At 49.6% G+C, this 18,639-nt stretch overlaps 1 protein-coding gene across 1 annotated transcript; it reads right to left on the bottom strand.

Moving 5' to 3' along the window:
* Nucleotides 1-240: 240 nt before the first annotated feature.
* CSRNP1 (cysteine and serine rich nuclear protein 1) lies at nt 241-15,625 on the bottom strand. The gene is made up of 5 exons (XM_059471193.1): nt 15,531-15,625; nt 8,451-8,646; nt 5,935-6,194; nt 5,186-5,482; nt 241-4,120 (listed from the first exon to the last, which is right to left on the bottom strand). Exons 2-5 carry the CDS (start codon nt 8,620-8,622, stop codon nt 3,134-3,136), a joined length of 1,716 nt encoding a protein of 571 aa, XP_059327176.1. The 5' UTR covers nt 8,623-8,646; nt 15,531-15,625; the 3' UTR covers nt 241-3,133.
* Nucleotides 15,626-18,639: the final 3,014 nt, after the last annotated feature.

Below are 18,639 nucleotides of genomic sequence, written 5' to 3'. Positions count from 1 at the left end.
CCACGGGGCAATGAGAAATGATTTGTAACCCAGGAGGAAAAGTGGTTTCCAGGGTTTCCCAAGATTTCTCCTTGGTGATGTGGATGCTGCCAAGATTGTTGTCTATTCTATCATCCCTTAGAGACAAGCAGCCACCATCTACAAGGCTAAAAAGTTTGGGAAAACCACATTGCATGCATTGATTTTTACTCTATTTAGAAAAAAAAAGAAAAGGTTATTGTGTCACAAAAAGGACATTAGTGAAGAATTTCAAACAAAATTATTTTATTGAAAGTGTAATGGAAATTTCTTCATATTGCTTCGATGAAATGAGAGACAGCAGCTGTAGACAAATATGCTTTTTTTTTTTATAAACAAATGCAAATGGATAAGGTAAAAATAAAGCATTTTTTTTAACTTGTACCTTTAAGCAACATAATCACAATATATACACAAAGAAAGCTAAAATAAAGCTATGTTGAAACCAAAGTGTTCCAACCAATACATTAGATAATTACAGATTGTGTCAATAAATACCCAGTTTTTAAACTGTTTAACAGGCAACTTTTTACACAGATACCAAGAAGAAAAAAAAATTATATATTTACAATTCAGTGCCCTGGGGAAAAGAAAAAGAGAAAAAAAGTTTTTTTCTTTTTTGGCACCAACACAAATAAAAAGAATAAATTACTGAAAAAAAATCCACAAGGCAGGAGTTCAATCCCAATAATTCATTAAAAAAAAGTGTGTGTGTGTGTATATATATATTTATATATAAAATATATAAATATATTTTATATATATAAATATATATATGCAGAGAAACCTAGGAATGTTACAAAATATATTAGTGCCAATAAATACAGAAGGCTACCAGACTTTCAACTGTCAGTATTTTGGATGCAGTCTGAAGGAACTGAAGGAGCTACCACCTAGGAGATAACCGGAAAGGGGATTTTTCAGTCTAAAGAACCAATGACGACAATGAAAAATAATAATAAAAATAATAATAATTATAATAATAATAACAATAATAATAATTATAACAATAATAGATATATCCAGGAAATCCTCCATCTGCCAGTAGTATTCCTACAGTCGCCTTGCAGGAGGAAGCGGCGGCGAGCGCGGGCTCAGGACCCGATCGTGGCCATGGGGGTCAGCTCCACTTCCAAGTTGACCGGCTCAATACCAGAGAAGATGTACAATTAAATAGCAATAATAAGGATTTAAAAAAAAAAAAACCCCAAGCAACCCACGTTTCGTACGCCAGAAGTTTCCTAAATTGCCGGCAGGTTTGCAGCGAGGCACCTGTCGAAGAGCAGGTATCCAAGAGCACCACCCCTGTGGTCAGGGATAGAAACAGTTCAGCCAATGGAAAAATCCTCAAATCCGTGTGTCAGGGTTGGTTCCCTTGTCTGTGTGTCTCTGCACCCCCAGAAGTTCCCTCCAGCTGCTCCCAGGGCAGCAGAGCTGGGGACACCAGAACTGTCTCCTCCTCCTCCTGTGCTGGTAATGCCAGGAATCACTCCCATCACCAAATTTTCCAAGGGGGAATTTAAAGCCAGTAGGTTTTAAATCCATTTTGCTTTTTCCATACCACTGGTGTAGGCACTTAGTGTATCACTGATGCACAGATTTTTTTTGTCCAGTTACATCTCATGGCCAGTGTCATGCTCTCAGACTGACTTAAATAACAAAAGGTCAAGGCAGCCTCCAGCATCCTTCCTAAACACAAAGGTTTCTCTCATTTTAAAAACCAAAAGCCTTCTGTTTTCCAGCTTGGTCTTCAGGTCTTCAAAAACTCTACTCACAGGACAAATAACCCAAAAAATTTCATATCCATCTGTTTTGCTTGAATTACTTGATTCGCCTCTATAAAAATATAGTACAATCAGCGTGACCCACTGGATTTAGGAGCTGCGACATCCTCAGTGCTGGGGAGTCCTAAGGAGCACTTGCTGAGGAGCTTGAGCACTGCTGCTGTTTTGGCTTTGCTCTCCCAAAGCCTCCCATGAGGGCTGCCAAGGTCCTTTTGGTTCCACCTCCCCACCGCTGCTGACAGTTCCTCTGCATATTCAGGCACCATAACTGATGGGGAAAGATCTCATGGCCAAATGCCTAGGAAATTAAATAAATTATAAAATAATTTACAAAAAGGGGTTGGGTTTTGTTTCGTGCTAGTATTAATGTTACTCCTTAAATAGTTGAAGGTTTTGCTTGCTTTGCTCTCCACAGTGACATTATGGAGACCAAACACCATTCTCATGTCTACGACAAGGCTGGGAGAAACCAAGGGACGTTGCACAAACTCTTCCCTCGTCCCTCCCCTCCCACACCACTTCTGTTCAGTGTTTTTAGAAATGTGAAGTGAAGACCAACATCATTCAGACTCAGAAAAACCAGGGTCATCTTCCTCTTGAAGACCTTATTGCCCTTCCAGGTCATCGACAAACCACAGTGCTATTCACGTACTACAGGTAGAAAATAAATAAATACAGATATATTATGCAAAAAAATATGATTGTACACATAATACATCTGAGGTATTACCAATTTAAATAAGGTTTCATGCTAGTTCAAGCTTCAGTGGCTAGTTAAATTCTGGAATTTGCAATAAATAGATGAAGAATGATTATGTATATAGTGTATGGATCTCTTCTGTAAACCTCGTCAGATTTAAACGTAAGAGTGTGTTGGGCCAACTCTTACGCAAACCACAAATTTTCACAATAAATACAGCATCAAAAAGTTGCCTTAAAAAGTTCCTGCAACACTGAAACGTTTCTAGAAGGGGCTGTATGGACGACTGGCAACGTTAGCGAGGAGTTTTTCTTAACGGGTCTTTTCATACAAAACACAAGGAAATTCTCATGTGAAAGTCTTTCTCCCTCCCTCCCTTCCCCACCCCATCATGAAAGTTTAGAAATTTTTGCACAAACAGTGAGAGAACTGATTGCAGCTGCAGTATGTCAAAACGTCCATGTTGTATAAAGACCAAAAATAGTTAATTTGCTTAGAAAGTCTTCTGCTGTTGCTGTTTTTTCCTCCTTAGATTTGAGTAGCACACCATCCTTTCAGTGAAAGTTTGCCTGTCCAACTGTTCCTCCGTTTTCCTTTTGGCATCAGTCCTTGCCTGAGCCACATCAGTGTTTCACACCTTCACTGTCTCCATCAGTGATGACTTGATGGCATCCTCCAAAAGTTGATTGTCTGTGAAAGGGGCTGGGGTTTCAGGGACGGATTCAGACAAACCAATGAGGGACTCCAAGAAACAGGAGCCTTGATCTCCGGCTTGTGGGAAGCCAGGGAAATTAGGCAACTGAAACTGTAACGCTGAGAAGTTATCCAGGTTCTCATACTCCTTTAAGGAGTTGTAAAGGGGTCCCAAGTTATAGTCCGAGAAGGACTGGAAGAAATCCAAGGAATCAGAGGAAAGGCTGAGGTCGGCGTAGCTCTTGGAGCAGGGCTCAGTGGAGGAGGGGGCGCAGCAGGACAGCCCATCGCACCTCCCGTGGGCTGCATCCTCCAGCAAACCCCCGCTGTCCTGGTTGGCATTCTCATCCAGGCACTCCGACAGGTGGGACAAGTGGCCAGGGATGGGCTTGGCCTCGCTGCCGTGGTCCTCGATGAAGAAGTCGGTGGGATGGAAGCAGCCGAGGTCATCCTGGCCACGCCTGCTCTCCTCCTCGGCATCCGAGTCGTTGAAGTGGAGGATGCGTGCCAAGCCGTCGTCGTCCACGTCCGACTGGGACTTGTCGGAGGGGAGGCTCTCGTAGGGCTCCTCCAGGTCCTCGCTGGGGTGGGAGGAGATGGAGGAGTCTGTCATGTCACTGCTGCAGCTGTTCTCCCCCAGGGCCTCCAGGTCGGGGCTGAACTGGAAGGCAGGCGCCAGCGGCACCGCGCGCTCCTCCAGCGAGCCCTTCCCTGCCGCGCATCCCAGCGCAGGGAGCCGCTCCCGGAATGGGGGCTCGGCCTCCGCCACCTTCTCGCTGCTCTGCTGCTGCTGCTTCTCCAGCTCCAGCTTCATGATGGTGTGGATGAAATGCGTCTGCACGCGGGCCTGGTTGAACTCGATCCTGCCCTCGGTGTTGCCGCAGCCGTCCTTGGTGCAGCCGCAGGGGAAGGAGGTGTGATCCATCTGGCAACAGGGAAAAACAGAAAGGGAGGGTTAGGATTGAACCCAGTGGCATAAAACCAAAACTGCCCGTGACTCGCCTGCCCTGAGAAACCAAGTAACAGCTGAGGGGTTCAAAAGCAGGAAGAAAAAAAAAAGAAAACCACCCTGCTCTTTTGAAGAGGTGTCATAAAAAGCTGGATTTCAGTACAAGTGAAGAAAAAATATTCCGAAAACAAAAAGCAAAATAAAATGGTCCAAAGGGAGACATAAGGGAGCAAAAGTGAGATTTTTCTTTATTGCTGTTTAATGATTTCACTATCTGATCTGCAGCAGCCACTAGAGGGGGGCTGTGACACACACATGGAGCACCCGTGTGTGCGCACCCACCTCCGCCACCCCCAGCTTCCAAACACGGCAGCGAGGGAGAAAGCAGCGCCCAGAATAGGGAATGAGGCTCCCTAAATACAGCTGGGCAGGCACCTGCAAAAAATACCCTGAAAAATATAACTCCCTAATTGAATAGAGGGGGATTATCCCACAGTGCAGGTGGCCTGCACAGCTCCGCTGTGGGCTGACGCTCAGCTGACACTCCCACGTTCGCCTGAGCACGCTGGGATTTGTGACACACACCAGAAGAAAAAGGAATTAAAAATAAAACCTGGGGGAGGGGGAGAAAGCGCAGCCTCATGTGAGGAGCAAGGAGCTCTTCCTTGCAGACATTCCCACGTGGCCCAACAGGAGATCGAGCAGGTATGGATCTCATGGGAATGTAAAGCAGGGACGTTCTCATTGCAGCGTGGGGATGGCTGAGTGTGTGATTTGGGAAGAGAACGCTTTCAAGCAGTGCCTGCCTTGCAGCCTGAGGGATGCTCCAAGAGCTTTCCTCACCTCCAAGGGGAGGTGGAAGCAGATGGATTTACAGGCTGCCCCAGCCCTGTCCAAAGATTCCAAAACCAAAAAGCAAAACAAAACGGTCCAAAAGGAGACATAAGGGAGCAAAAGTAAGTTTCTTCTTGCTCACACTCCCCTGCTCTAACACCCAGCTGGAGCCACAGCATCCCCTCATGCCCAGGGGTGAGGCTGTACCTGACATTTAATGCCTGCCAAGCTGCAGCTGCAGGTCTCGGGGTCGCAGACCTCGCGGCAGTCGCAGCCGCAGTCCTCCCGGGACAGGCGGATGTTGTGCAGCTCCCGCTTCTCCTCCTTGTCGATCTTCTTCACGCCCACGGCCTTCAGCAGCGCCCGCCTCTTCTTGGCGGGGTAGGGCTGCAGGAAGAAGCCATCCTCCAGGTCCACGTTGCTGACGTCGATGTCGTCGTCGGAGATGTCCTCGATGGTGAGCTGGTTGGCCTCCTCCGACTCCTTGGTGCCGTTCATGGTCAGCTGAGGGCAGAACATGGACAAAGCGTTAGTTTGGGACTCAGAACCATTGGAGCCCGCAGCTGAGGGGAAATAAGGAAGGGATGAATTCTTCCCCATGGTGGCCAACCTCAGGATCAACATCTAAGTCAAGACCTGACTGGTCTTTCTGACTGGGATATCAAGTATCTAAACCAGAAATGAAAAGACTTTGGGAGACACCAAGAAGAGTCTCAAGTGGATCCCTGGACAGAGAGGTACCACCAAAAGAGCAAAAATGTCTTCTGTGTCTTTTCACTTTTCAAAGGTGGAGAACTAAATGAAAGTCCCCCACTGGAGCCTGTGTTTTTTGGAGACCCAAACTGAGAGTTAAAGATTGATGTTCTCAGGTCTCGGAGGCTCTTACTAAAAACTGGCCAATTAACCAACAGCATCCACCAGCTCCCCATCAACCCAGCCCCACACTCCTCACTCACTTTCCATTTCAACGCTTCCAACTTCTCCTCTTTTAATTTCTCTTCGAGCTTGCCCCGACGGACGTTCTCCTGCTCCTTTGAAAACTCTGCCAGCGTGAACTGGCGGGAGGAGCTGTGCTTGCTGACCATGCCCAGGGTACAGCCCCCACGGCTGGGCACGCTCGTGAAGCCCTGGCAGCGTGGGAAGTAAAACACAGTGACCCGGTCAAACTCCACATTGTTCTTCTTTAGTCGCTTGGATTTCTTCAGGATTGACGTGGCTAAAAAGGGAGAATTGAAAAAAAGAAAAAACACTAAGCCATGCTGCAGATGGAATAGAAATATTACAAACAGGCAGGATTTGTAATTACTCTCTCAACAGAAAAACGCTGGGACAAAGCTACAACATTGCTTGGTGGTGTTTTAGGAGCTAGCACTTCAGAGGTGGGATGAGGATGGAGAGGAAGCTAAGCCAAGCCTTGCTGCATCAGAGTCACTGATGACATTCACCCTACAAGGTGGCTGCTGCTTCTCCTTCCTGCTTGACTTCCCCCAGGAACATCCATTTGCTTATTCTTCACGTGTGGCAGAGCATAATGAACAAGCAACCTACACATCTGCCTCTCTAAATCCACTCTGCCCCACGCTCAGGAGCCCCTGGTCTGCTCCTGGGATGCCAGGGCATTGCTATTCCTGGTGCTTCATGGCTCCAGCTTCTGTGGCAGGGCAGAAAACAGCCGAAATTGCTGTTTTTTCCTGGTACTTCCTCTCACCATCCACTGGGAGGAACTCTGAATCTGTGGTTTATTCTCAAGAGACTCATTTGAGAGCAGCTGCAAAGATGTTAATCTTTGTGCAGGTGATCCCTGGGTAAACACGGCAATACATGACTCTGGTTTATCTTAAACTGCTGAAACATGCTACACATCACTTAGAGCAGAGCCTCTCCAGAGATACCTGGCCTTGCACAGCTGCACATGCAAACACAGGAGATGCAGGAGGAATAATTAGTCAGGGCAGGTTCAGAGCCAGTGAGTTTCCACGAGTGTGGCCTGCCAAGAAAGCAAAGCCAGGCACAGCCACGTGAGTGTGGCAGGAACAAGAGCCAGCTACACCCAAATTTGTGGTGGGGAGGCATTTCTGGTCCCATTCTCTGCTAGTGCAGGGGTGCTTTGGTTGGAAAAAAATAACCCAGAAAGGATGGGTGAGTGCTGCAGAGCTGGGATCAAGCCCTGCTCTTTGGGAAGCAGAGCCACAAGTAGCCCTGCATGGGATCCAAGGAAAATTCTACAACAACCCGAGGGGCTCAGCTGGTTTGGTGGGCCCCAAAGGCTGTGAAAGTGCAAGACTGGACAGTTAACTGCACCCACATTTCACAGGTCTCACTTGCCAAAATACAGTGTTTCGGTTTCATGTGAAAACAAAAAAAAAAGATAAAAAAGAAGTGTTCACCCAGCTGTGTCAGCAGCTTCTGCTCAATAGCTGGGGGTTCACACTGGGCCCTGCAGTCACTCTGATCATATCTCTGCACTGCGAGTTGCATTTTCACAATAACCTTGACTCAATCTCCTAAAACACGAGCTCTTTATCAGAAGGCAAGTTCACCACCACGATCATCTATCGGCCGAGCTGCTGCACTTTGGCATTTGCTTCCCTCTCCCTGCACCCCTCCTCTGAAATTGTTTTCCCATTCCTGACCCTTTTCCAATTGAGCCAGAGAGCACAAAAAGTTCATTGTTTTGTCACAAAACCTGGGAAGACAAGCAAGAATGAGACTCTTTATTATTACAAGACTTCTAAAGCCTTTTCAGACCACTGCGTGTTTGTGTATGTCTGCTAAGTGGACCTTAACTGCTACATACAGTGGGTGTTCAGTATAATTTACTAGGTTGGACTATTTCTCCTCCATGAAGATGTTCTTCTATTGTACTTTTTATTTTTCCCTTCACACGGCAGATAAAGGCTTTACAACCCTGCCTTCTGTGTGTTTTCCTAAAAGCTCTCAAAACTTACATTGCTGGGAAAACAAAATAGCTTTTATCTGTACTAGCCGCTCAGGCAATGTCAAATGTGTCATGTTCTTTGGCAAAGTACCCAATTTACGTAGGAAACAAGTTCTGAAATGGTAATTACGTTACTGGTTAATCATTTTTTAAAAAGAGCATTACAGGCCTTCACTGTCTGTGAAACAGCTTGACAGGGAATTGAGGGTTGGTGGGATGGTTCTGCAGCAAAGGCTTGGAGGCACCCACATGCTTTTGTGCACACCCATCCTTGGGTTTCTATTCCTGCAAGCCTGGACTTCAGCAAAAATATTCCAAAGGAATAATAAATACTGGAAGGAAGGGCTGTGGAAGACCACTGTGAGGAGGATGGATGATTATAAACCAGTGTCACAGCAAGGAGCAGGTGCCACAACTACTTCCAGCCATAAAGGCGTGCCCCAAGGGGGTCTCTGTGAGATGATGAGCCACCACCACCCTACAAAAATCCCATGCAGAGGCATGGCTGACCCTGGGAAAGCCAGAGCTACTCACGGGTGAAGCTGGACATTAAGGCAGAGCTGGGCTTGGGCTCTCCACGGGAATTCTCCTCATCAGTGTCCCAGCCTGAGGATGCTGAGGAGGACAGGGGGGAGCAGGAGGAGGAGGAGCAGTAGGTGCTGTCATCTCCCAGCTCTTCATACTTCCTTTTCAATACTCCGCTCATGGTGACGCCGTTTTTGTCATATAACTGGAAAACAAAGGGAAAAACACAACATGAAGACAGGGAAATTTTAGCAGTTTCTAGTAATGAGCAGGACAGCTGTAACCCCCAGCAAGGCTTCCCCATCAGATCCACTTGGCCATACAGATGTGATTCCCAAAAAGTGCTGCCCCTAAAACACCTCATCTCACTACACTCACCGTGCACACCTGTGAATTTCTCTCCCATTTCCACAACACTGCAGAAAAAACTGACTATCCCAGACAACAAACTGTCCAGAAACCAATCCAATCAACACTAATGTCATCAAACAGTAAGTATTACATTTTGCTTACTAATTCTTTCATGTTCACTCCTCACCCAGATTGCTTTCTATGCAGTTACAGCTTTAACGTCTTGCTAATTACAAAAATAAGCCAGTTTGCAGAAAACAATCTGTTGGCATGATTTACTTGCTACAGCCCCTCGGGGAAACAGACTTATTAAATGAAGCACTGAAATACAAATATATCAACTGTGAAGAACAGCCCTTCTCCTCACAGTGCCTTTCATAGTCAGTCCCCCATTCAATAAGCTATTCTTGTTTAGGCTGGGTTATGTATCAAGCATAGAAGCAATTAAAAACAACGCAGCTAATTAAAAACAAAGGAGCTCTGTACTTGCCTAGATTCCTAAATTTCCTGCATGCTTTGCCCCTGCTCATCTTAAAGGAAAAAAAAAATAAAATAAAAGAAAGCCAAAAATAACTGTGTTGCATCTTTTAAACTTTGCTTTTATAAAGTTTGTGCAAATTCGGGAGACATAAAAAGAAAACATGAAAGCCTTTGCCTACAGTAAGTTTGGGCAATGCTCTCAGGCACAGGGTGGGATTCTTGGGGTGGTCCTGTGTATGGCCAGGAGCTGGGACTTGATGATCTTTGTAGGCCCCTTCAATTCAGGATATTTTATGATTCTAATGGACATCAGCACCCACTCAGCCTGGGATGCATTGATGGTGGATCATTCCACCTTTGAGACTCTGGCAACACCAGCCCAGCTCCCCCTGCTCCTGCAGAAGCTTATTTGGGAGCCAGTGAGCCATCCCCAGAGCTGAGAGCTGCTGCCTGAGGGGTGGCTTGCTCTGACCCCATCCCACCATGTAAGACACAATCACATTGCAGGGATGCAGCCCCAGCCCAGGAACTCCTTCCAGCAAGGAGGGGAGAGCCCCAGCAATGTGGGATGCTACCAGCCACCCCATAATACACAAAAGCTAAAGCATCCCTAGAACTTGGATAACCTGGGACAGCAGACAGCCCTGGGATGGTGGCAGTGCAGATACAGGGATGCCAGACACAGAGTCCACATCCCCTCCCACCACACGAAAACTTCTCCATTCTTTGCAACCCAAACACTTTCTCACCCCGCTTTGCATGTCTGAAGTTAAGTCTCTGAAAAAGAAAAAAAAAACAAAACAAAAAAGCTCTAAACCTGCCCTTCTGACAGCACAGACACCACACCAGTGGCAGAACGTCCCCACCATGGGATTTTCAGTGTCCTGACAGCCCCAAGCAGTATCACATTGCAGGACAGGAGCACACAGTTCCTTCCAAGTCCTGCACCAACCCTCCCTAATTATGTTTACCACCAGCTTCCCAGGAGACAATAGTCACCTTAAAGGTCACAAAAGTCCCTGGCTGGAGCCCTTCCCTGGCCTGGAGGAGTTAATCATTGGCTGCAAGGCGTGCTTACAGGGCCAGCCCATCCCCCTGAACCTGGGGAGAAGGGATCCCTCCTCCTCCTCAACAGACCTGGAGCTGCAGGTGGTTTTGCCACAGAGGGGTTGTTGTTTTTTTGGCCCTAATCCAAAATAGATGCAGAGAAGGTGGATTTGGCCACCCTCCAGCAGCACATGTCCTACCCAACACCTGGATTAACCCCTTTGCTGCCTGCTCCAGCTCCATGGCAAAGCTGAGCTCGCAGGTGGCCGCAAAACAGCGAATAACAAAATTTTATTTGCTTTATTTTTGTGCATGTGCCTCCTGCTCTGTCTCTTTAGGAAATAATCAGGAGCAAAGAAATTCTTGAAATCCATAGCCTGGGCTGCTTTTTGTTTGCAGAGGTTTGCAGACCCCACTGTCCACACCTGGAATGGGCAAAAACTTTGCAAAAAAAAATCCCTCATGTGGCTTGAAAGAGCATCAGCTCCTGCTGCAGAGAGAATGCTCCACAGGACAGTGAGGGATGACAGTGAGGGATGCCACTATAGCCAAGGGAGGGAGGAACCCTAGAATGCCTGTAGGACACATTTCCAAGAGCAAACACCCTCAGAGATGCGGTGCTGACCACATCCAAGTGCCGTGGGAGACACCAGAGGCTGCTGGAACAGCCAAGGCCATGCTGCTGAGACAGGGATAACTCCCAGGGCTGGACCAAGGATGCAGCAGCCCTGATGCTCAGGTCACCTTTCCCATCATGGGCTGCACCACATCCCCCCAGAGCCAGCCCAGAGGGAAACCAGAGCGCTCTCCCACAGCCAGAGAACCCAGCTAACACAAACACCAAGCCAGAGCCAAGGCAAGCTGTGCATAAGATGGTGCAATTCTATTTATTTATTTTTTAAATACTATCACCAGCCAGGAGGATGAAGGGAGGTTTGTGCAGCTCCCCATCTATGCGAATGAGCCTAATGGATAGGGGGAAAAAACCACTTTTGGCACACTGTCTTCTTCAAGACACCTATTGTTTTGTTAATGCAAAGGAGGCGTTGTGCAAACAGGATTCCCCGCTAATGGGAAAAAGCTGGTGAACCTGCTGCCCACAAGCCAAAATATAGTGATTTTCTCCTGTCACACCTTCCCCCTCATTGCTGATTTATGGCTGTGATGTTTTCCAAGCCAAATTTTCAAATCCTTCTCAAGAGAGACATAGTGGAGCTTCACCCATCAGTGTCTGTTTCTACCCTACCCCAAAAAATCCTCCAGACAGGCATTTTACTGCCAAAGCCAGGGTGATCCTCTGCTCCCCTCCTCACCCTGGCATGTGGAGACAGAATTCACACCAGCAGTTTGGACGCTGCCTTTAAAGCCATGTCACCAAGGCCACTGGTCACTCAGCCAAAAAAGCCCCGAGGCTCATTCAGACACAACGAGGATATTTTAATTGCAGCAATTTTGCAAGGAACCAGCAGTGTCTTAAAAGCAAGTCCCAAAAATGTCCACAGAAGCATGGAAAAAATAAATTTCTGTATCTGAGTTTGCCATTGCAAATCTCTGCAGGCTCCATGGAGTGCAGGATTTTACCACCTTCTCTCTCTCTTTTTTTTTTTTTTTTTTTTTTTTTACATAACCTGAAATAAAATAATCCTATCTTCCTTTCAGTTGCCAAAAAAGACATTCTGTTCTTGGCTAAGACTTCTTACTCATCTATTTTACTGAAAACAGCTTTTGGAACAAGTACATAATGCAATGGATCAAACCCGCAGGAATTCCTCTCTGGCACCAGAACTCCCACTATCCTGGGAATACTTTCTAACAAATATTTAGCCCAGATGTGCATTCCTTTCTTTCTCTCTCCCTCCTTTTTTTTTTTTTTTTTTCTTTTTTTTTTTTTTTTTAAGCATTAAAGTTTGGGTGGGGGGAATAGGAGGGGGCAGTCCAGTTGGGGGGGGAAGGGAACCCAATCTGCAAAGCCCCATTTCTGGCACCCAACAAGTTGCAGGGTAAAGCCCTAATACACTGGAATGCAAGGAATTAATGTTTTAACTATCCTCCTCTTGGACGACGTCTCAACAGTAAATATTTCGAGTAATTTAGATTTAAGAAGGTTTGGCATTGGTTTAGCCAAGTGCAGAGGAAGGCAACTAAAAAACCCCTACCAGTGTCCAATCTCCAGGAAACTGCACAAAGAGGCTTTGGGCAGAATTGGGAGGAGGAGGAGATGTTTCAGAGCTGTGTTTGGGGGCTGTAGATGTGCTTTGAAGCAGCAGCACAAGCCAAGCAAAGGAAACTCCTCACAGCGACTGCAGCAGCTGCCTTTGCTTGTGCCACAATTCCCATGGCATTGCAGGAGAACACCCAGGAGCAAGAATATCTCAGATTTTGGGGGGTGTTGGTTGGCAGAGCATCCTAAAGAATGGAAGCATCCCGATCTGTGCATCAGTAATTGAAAGCAAAGTTTCTTTTGCCAAGCGATCAAAGAAACAATCCCTCTGACCCCCCCCCAAACTCAGCACAGTGCACTAAAACCATTTGTTCTCCGGTGACTTTTTGAGCTGGTTTGCTGACTTTAAACCTCAGGGAGACAAAGTGGAATTCTGCACGCCAGGAGGGCACAGCGGATTTATTCCAGCCCACAGCGAGGTGGATGGAGCGTTCCCAGCACACCGGGACGCTGGGAGCGAGCTCCGGACCGCGCTGAGCCGTGAGTCAGAGCGGCTCCGCTCCCTCCCCCGGAGCCGCAGTGGCTGTGCAGGTCTAGCAGGAGTAAATATTAGTTTAAAAAACACCACCGCATATTTCAGCCAGGTACGGCTGCGAGGGCAGCTGGTGGAGCGGTCGCCGGGGTTGGTGTTTGTTTGCACGCCGCCGTTTCTTGTGGGCTCTAAAGAGATCTCGGTGTGAGAATCCCCCCAAAAAAGCGCTGCGGAGCTGAGCCTGCCGCTCTGCAATCCCAGAAATCTGATGTCTAACAGCAGCGGTGAGCCCAGCAACACCTCAGGGTTATTGAATAATCGCCACGCTATCAGCACTGATTCATTGCTCAATCATTTAACTATTTTAATTCTTCGCATATTTACTTAAGTGGTTTCCCCCGTGCCGCCGTGACAGCCTCCCGATGACAGCACTTCCCAATTTCGGGGCTGGCTGGAGCCGAGGGGAGCGGCATCATCCCACCAGGAGCCTCCAGGGGACAGTCCCACGCGTGTTCCCAGCCACATAAAGCCGTGCTTTCCAGTTCAGACCAGATTATTTTCACCCAGCTGGGTCTAAGGTTTCATAACCTTGCTCCGGTTAAAAATAGCCTCTGCCTACTATGCAACAGCAAAACCCAAAGTACGTCGTGCTGCGGAGTGGGAGCATGAATCAGTCCGTAGCACCGCGAGTTTGTGCTCCTGTCAGAGGCTGAGCAAGCAAAACACCTTCCCCGGAAGGAGCAGCACAAGTGCTTACTCCAGCTCCTAATTTTTGGAAGGCCACAAAGGAAAAAAAAAAAAAAGAAATAAAAGAAAAGAAAAAAAAAAAAAAAAAAAAAAGGCTTGTCAGATTTTTCTACCAAGCCCCTTAGTTCTTGCCGTGACAGCTTGAAAGGTAAATAAGAGATTTCAGCAAATACATTAAAGGTTATCTGACACGGCCCAAAATGAAAGGAGGTTCGGATGTACTCGGCGCAGATTGTGCTGTAACAAACAGGAAAACAGCGAAGTGTGCTTTGTCTAGGAAAATCCTCTATTTGATCACACCTCATGAATAATTCACACCAGGTTTCCATATTTGTCCTCCTGTAGGTACACGCTGTGCGTTACCTTCCCTGCTATATATACGCACGCATTTCCTGCGCTGAATTATTAAAGCCTTTGCCGGGAGCTGCGGAGTCTCTCCGGGAGGAGAACAAACCCAACCATCCTGAAAATAACCCCACCCCCCTCCCCACACACACACCTTGACGGGCCACCTCTGCAAACTGCTCAGCAGAGCAAAACTAAAACCATTTTCACGAAAAAAAATAAAGTCATAAAATCAATTAATAACTGGCGATCAATTGCTGATAACAGATGATAAGACTTAACCTAGCAGTGCTGGGTGAAGGGTTGGACTCGGGGATTTTAGAGGGCTTTTCCAGCCCTTAAGGATTCCCTCATTCTGTGACTTCGAGGTTTGTAAACGGCCGCGAGGGTTTTCCCTCCATCCCTCCATCAATCCATCCATCCCACCCAGGCGTTGGCATTCCAGGCGTTAGCGAGGCTGAGCTGCTTTAGGAAAGGGCTGTCCCTGTGTGTCAGCCTCTTCCTACAGCGTGTGTCGCTTCCTACAGCGACATTATGTAACTCGGAGGTGACAGACACTTTTGAGGATGCCGGGGGTAGAGGAGGGAGCGGGAGGGAGCAGGCAAAAAAAAAATTATAAAAACCTGAGAAAACTTAGAACTCGGGGGCGGGAGACGGGGTATCCTTTTTTTTATTTTATTTTTCCCCTCCTTTTTTTTCAGGTGGGCTGTAAAAGCCGCGATGCCTTATTTCGGGAGGCGGCGGGGGGGTGTGGGGGGTGCCCCGCTCCGTCTGTCCGCCCGTCCGTCCCTCCGTGCGCCCGTCGGTAGGTGTTGCTGTAGCGACGGGAAAGCATCCCCAGCCGGGCGCATTTGGGGAAGAGCGAGCCGGCAAGGCTCCCCCCAACCCCCTCCCCAACCTTTCTCTCAACATCAAAAAATTGGAACCGCGGGGATGGAGCGGAGCCTGGACTTACCGGGGCCGGGGTGAGAAGGGAACTCTGCGCTACTCCTAATAAATATCATCAAGCTGCTCGGGTGTCCGTAGGGCAGAGTGCGGGGGGCCGGCTCGGGGGCGCAGCGAACCCGCGGCCCTTCCCCCGAGGAGGGAACGCGGTCCCGCTGCCCCGGCGGCTCGCGGAGCTCCCCGGAGGCTCAGCCCCAGCCGCAGCCCCGCCGGGCACGGCAGCGCGGCCAGACGGCGCCGGGGCGGCGCGACCGCCGGCAGCGAGCGGCGGGCACCGGCAGCGACCCCGGCACAGCGGGCGGGACGGCTCCGAGCCGGGAACCGGCGGCCGAGCCCCGCGCTGGGCAGGCACCGAGCGGACCCCGCAGCCGCAGCCGCCGGTGGTGAAACGCGAGAACGAGAGCCTCCCCCTCGCCGCCTACGCCGGCTCCCCCATCCCATCCCATCCCCATCCCGGCGCCGCTGCCCGCCCGGTCCCTACCTGCGGCGGCGGTGGCGGCTCCGGCTGCAGCGGCGGTGCCTGGCGCGGCGCCTCCCGCTCCGCTGCCGGGGCCGGGCCGGGCTGCGCCGCCCCGCGCTGCCCTTTTCCGTCAGTGGAAAACTCCGGGCTCTGACGCAGGCGGTGACAGGAGCGGGGCCGGCCGGCCCGCCCGGCTTCCTGCCCCCGCCGGGCGGGGCGCTGAGTCAGGAGCGGCGGGAGGCACCGCCCCGCATCTCTCTGTACCGCCCCGCATCTCCCCGCACCGCCCCGCAACCCTTCCGCACCGCCCCGCATCTCCCCGTACCGCCCCGCATCGCTCCGAACCGCCCCGCATCCCCTCCCACCGCTCGGTATCTCTCCGCACTGCCCCGCATCGCCCCGCATCCCTCCGGGCCGCTGCGAGTCCCATGGGGAAGCTGTGTCCCACAAGGGGTTGAGGAGCCACAGGGACAGGTTGGACTCCAAAGTGGATCTGAGTAGCACAGAGGACTGGGGGACCCCAAAATGAATTTGGGTACCATGGGGAAGCTGTGTCCCACAAGGGTTTGAGGAGCTACAGGGACAGCATGGACCCCAAAGTGGGTGTGAGCACCAGAGAGGGCTGGGGAACCCAAAATGGATTTGGGTACCATGGAACCCCTTGTGTGTCCCACAAGAGGTTGGGGAGCCACAGGGACAGCGTGGACTCCAAAGTGGGTCTGAGTAGCACAGAAGGATGGAGACCCCAAAATGGATTTGGGTTCCATGGGGAAGCTGTGTCCCACAAGGGGTTGGGGAGCCACAGGGACAGGTTGGACCCCAAAATGGGTCTGAGTAGCATGGAGGAATGGGGACCCCAAAATGGATTTGGGGAAGCTGTGTCTCACAAGGGGTTGGGGAGCCACAGGGACAGTGTGGACCCCAAAGTGGGTGTGAGCACCACAGAGGGCTGGGGGACCACAAATGAGAACCCAAATGGATTTAGGTCCCAAAGAGGTCCTCAAGTGAGAACCTAAATGGATTTAGGGCTATACTAGAAGGGATTGGGAAGTCACGGGTACCGCTTGGACCTCCAAGTGGTCATGGGATGCTGGGACCCCCAAAATGGATTTGAGTCCCTCAGAGAAGTTGTGTCCCACAAGGAGCTGGGGAACCACAGGCACATCATGGGCCCCAAAACACATTTGGGCACACAGGAGTCTGGGGATCCCAAAGCAAGAGGGTGTTGGCTGCTTCAAGGATGTCAGAGCGCACAAAGGGTTGTGAATCCACAGAAAAACTTGGACCCCAAAAGCAATTTGGGTACCACAGGGGCTTTGGGTCTTACAAGGAGTTCAACACCTACATGGCAAAGGTGAGGCTCCAAAATGGATTCAGGCACCACGGGGGGCTGGGGACCTCCAGGCAGGCTTGGAACTGAAAGGGATTTGGGCCTTTCAGAGGGTTTGGGTCCCTGCAAAAGTTTGGGATTTGGGGCCCACGGGCACAACTTGGACTCCAGAATGCATTTAAATACCACAGGGGGCTTGGGAACCTGAAGCAGGTGTGAACCCCAAAAAGGATTTGGGTGCTTCAAGGGCTTTGGAGCCCATGAAGGATGGGTACCCACAGGCAAAGCCTGGATCCTGACACACATTTGAGTCCCACTGGGGGTTCGAGCCATGCAGAGATGTGGTGACCCACACAAGGGTTGGACTCCAAACAGATTTGAGTCCCACGGGGAGTTTGGGACCCACAAGTAGGCTTGGGTTCTGAAAGGGATTCGGATCCCACAAATGGCTTGGATCTCTGCTTGGGATTTGGGATGCACAGGCCCAGAATGGATGTGGCTGTTTCAAAGGGCTTGGGGCCCACAAAGGGCTCACAAGCAAAGCTCAGATCCCAAAAGAGATATGGGCATCACAGGGGCTTTGAACCCCACAATGGTTTGGGACCCACAAGCAGACTTGACCCCTGGAAAATGTCTGTACCCCACAGAGGGACGGGGACCCACAGGCAAGGCTTGGATCCCAGAACAGACAGCACAGGTAATTTGGGACCTGAGAAAGGCTTGGCACCTGGAATGAATTTGGGCTTCACAGGATGGTTGGTCCCACAGGAATTAGGGATCCACAATCAGGATGTGGCCCCCACAAGGAATTTGAGCCCTATAATATGTTTGAGTTCCATAGGACAAACTTGGCCTCCACACTGGGTTGAGGTCCAAAAGCAGGCCTTGGCCTGCAAGCAGGAATTTGCCCCAAAAAGAGTTTTGGCCCCTGGTGGCTGGGATCCAGACCTGGGAGTCAGGTTGTATTTGCTTTGCCTAAGAAGGTGGATGATGCTGTATTGGGGTATGTGGGATTATTCCTGTTCTCTCTTGTGAGCTCCTGAGCTCCAAGAGGCTGCCCTAACAGTGCTGCAAGCCAGAGTGCTGACACTTCTTTCCAGGAACATTATTTTATTTGTAAACCTCTTCGGATGCCTCTCATGAGTTTGTTTGGTTGGTTGGTTTGGGTTTTTATTTGTTTGTTTTTGTTGTTGTTGTTGTAGTTGTTTGGGGTTTTTTGTTGTGTTTTTTTTTTTTTTGTGGTTTTTTTTTTTTTTTTTTTTTTTTTTTGTAATACAGGTGTCTCACAGGAAGTGGTGCCACCAGGATTTTCGCTTCTGCTCATGCCCTGGTGTGTGTCATTGATTCCTGTGGGCATGACATCCCTGCTGCTCACCCCAACAACATCACTGCAAGGGTGAGGGTGAGCTGAGAAGAACCTCAAGCTGATTTTCCTGCTGGTGGGTTCTTCTCCTCTCCAGGTGCTTCACCCTCTACCTGGCTCACCCCATGGCTCCCTCCCGAGCCCATGAAACAACAGCTGGGTACAGAGGCACGGGAGGGACGAGCTCAGATTTTATTTCAAACATCAGGGAGGCAATCCATAACTGGAGGTGGTGCCCTGATGAGGGGTGGGCCCTGTCTTTGAGGCACAAGGGCCTTCCTGAATTCACCAGCACGCAGCCCTCGGTGGCCAGAGCAGCGGCTTCCCTGAGGTTTCACTTACCATGTTTGGACATGGCCATGATTAATATTTCCTAACAGGAAGATGTCATGCATGCCGGCTTTCCTCTGCGGGGTTTGGGTCGAGGGTGGCCAAGT

Source organism: Ammospiza nelsoni, chromosome 1 (genome assembly GCF_027579445.1).
Source record: "Ammospiza nelsoni isolate bAmmNel1 chromosome 1, bAmmNel1.pri, whole genome shotgun sequence".
Taxonomy (NCBI): Eukaryota; Metazoa; Chordata; class Aves; order Passeriformes; family Passerellidae; genus Ammospiza; species Ammospiza nelsoni.
This window is presented reverse-complemented; position numbering and strand designations above follow the sequence as displayed.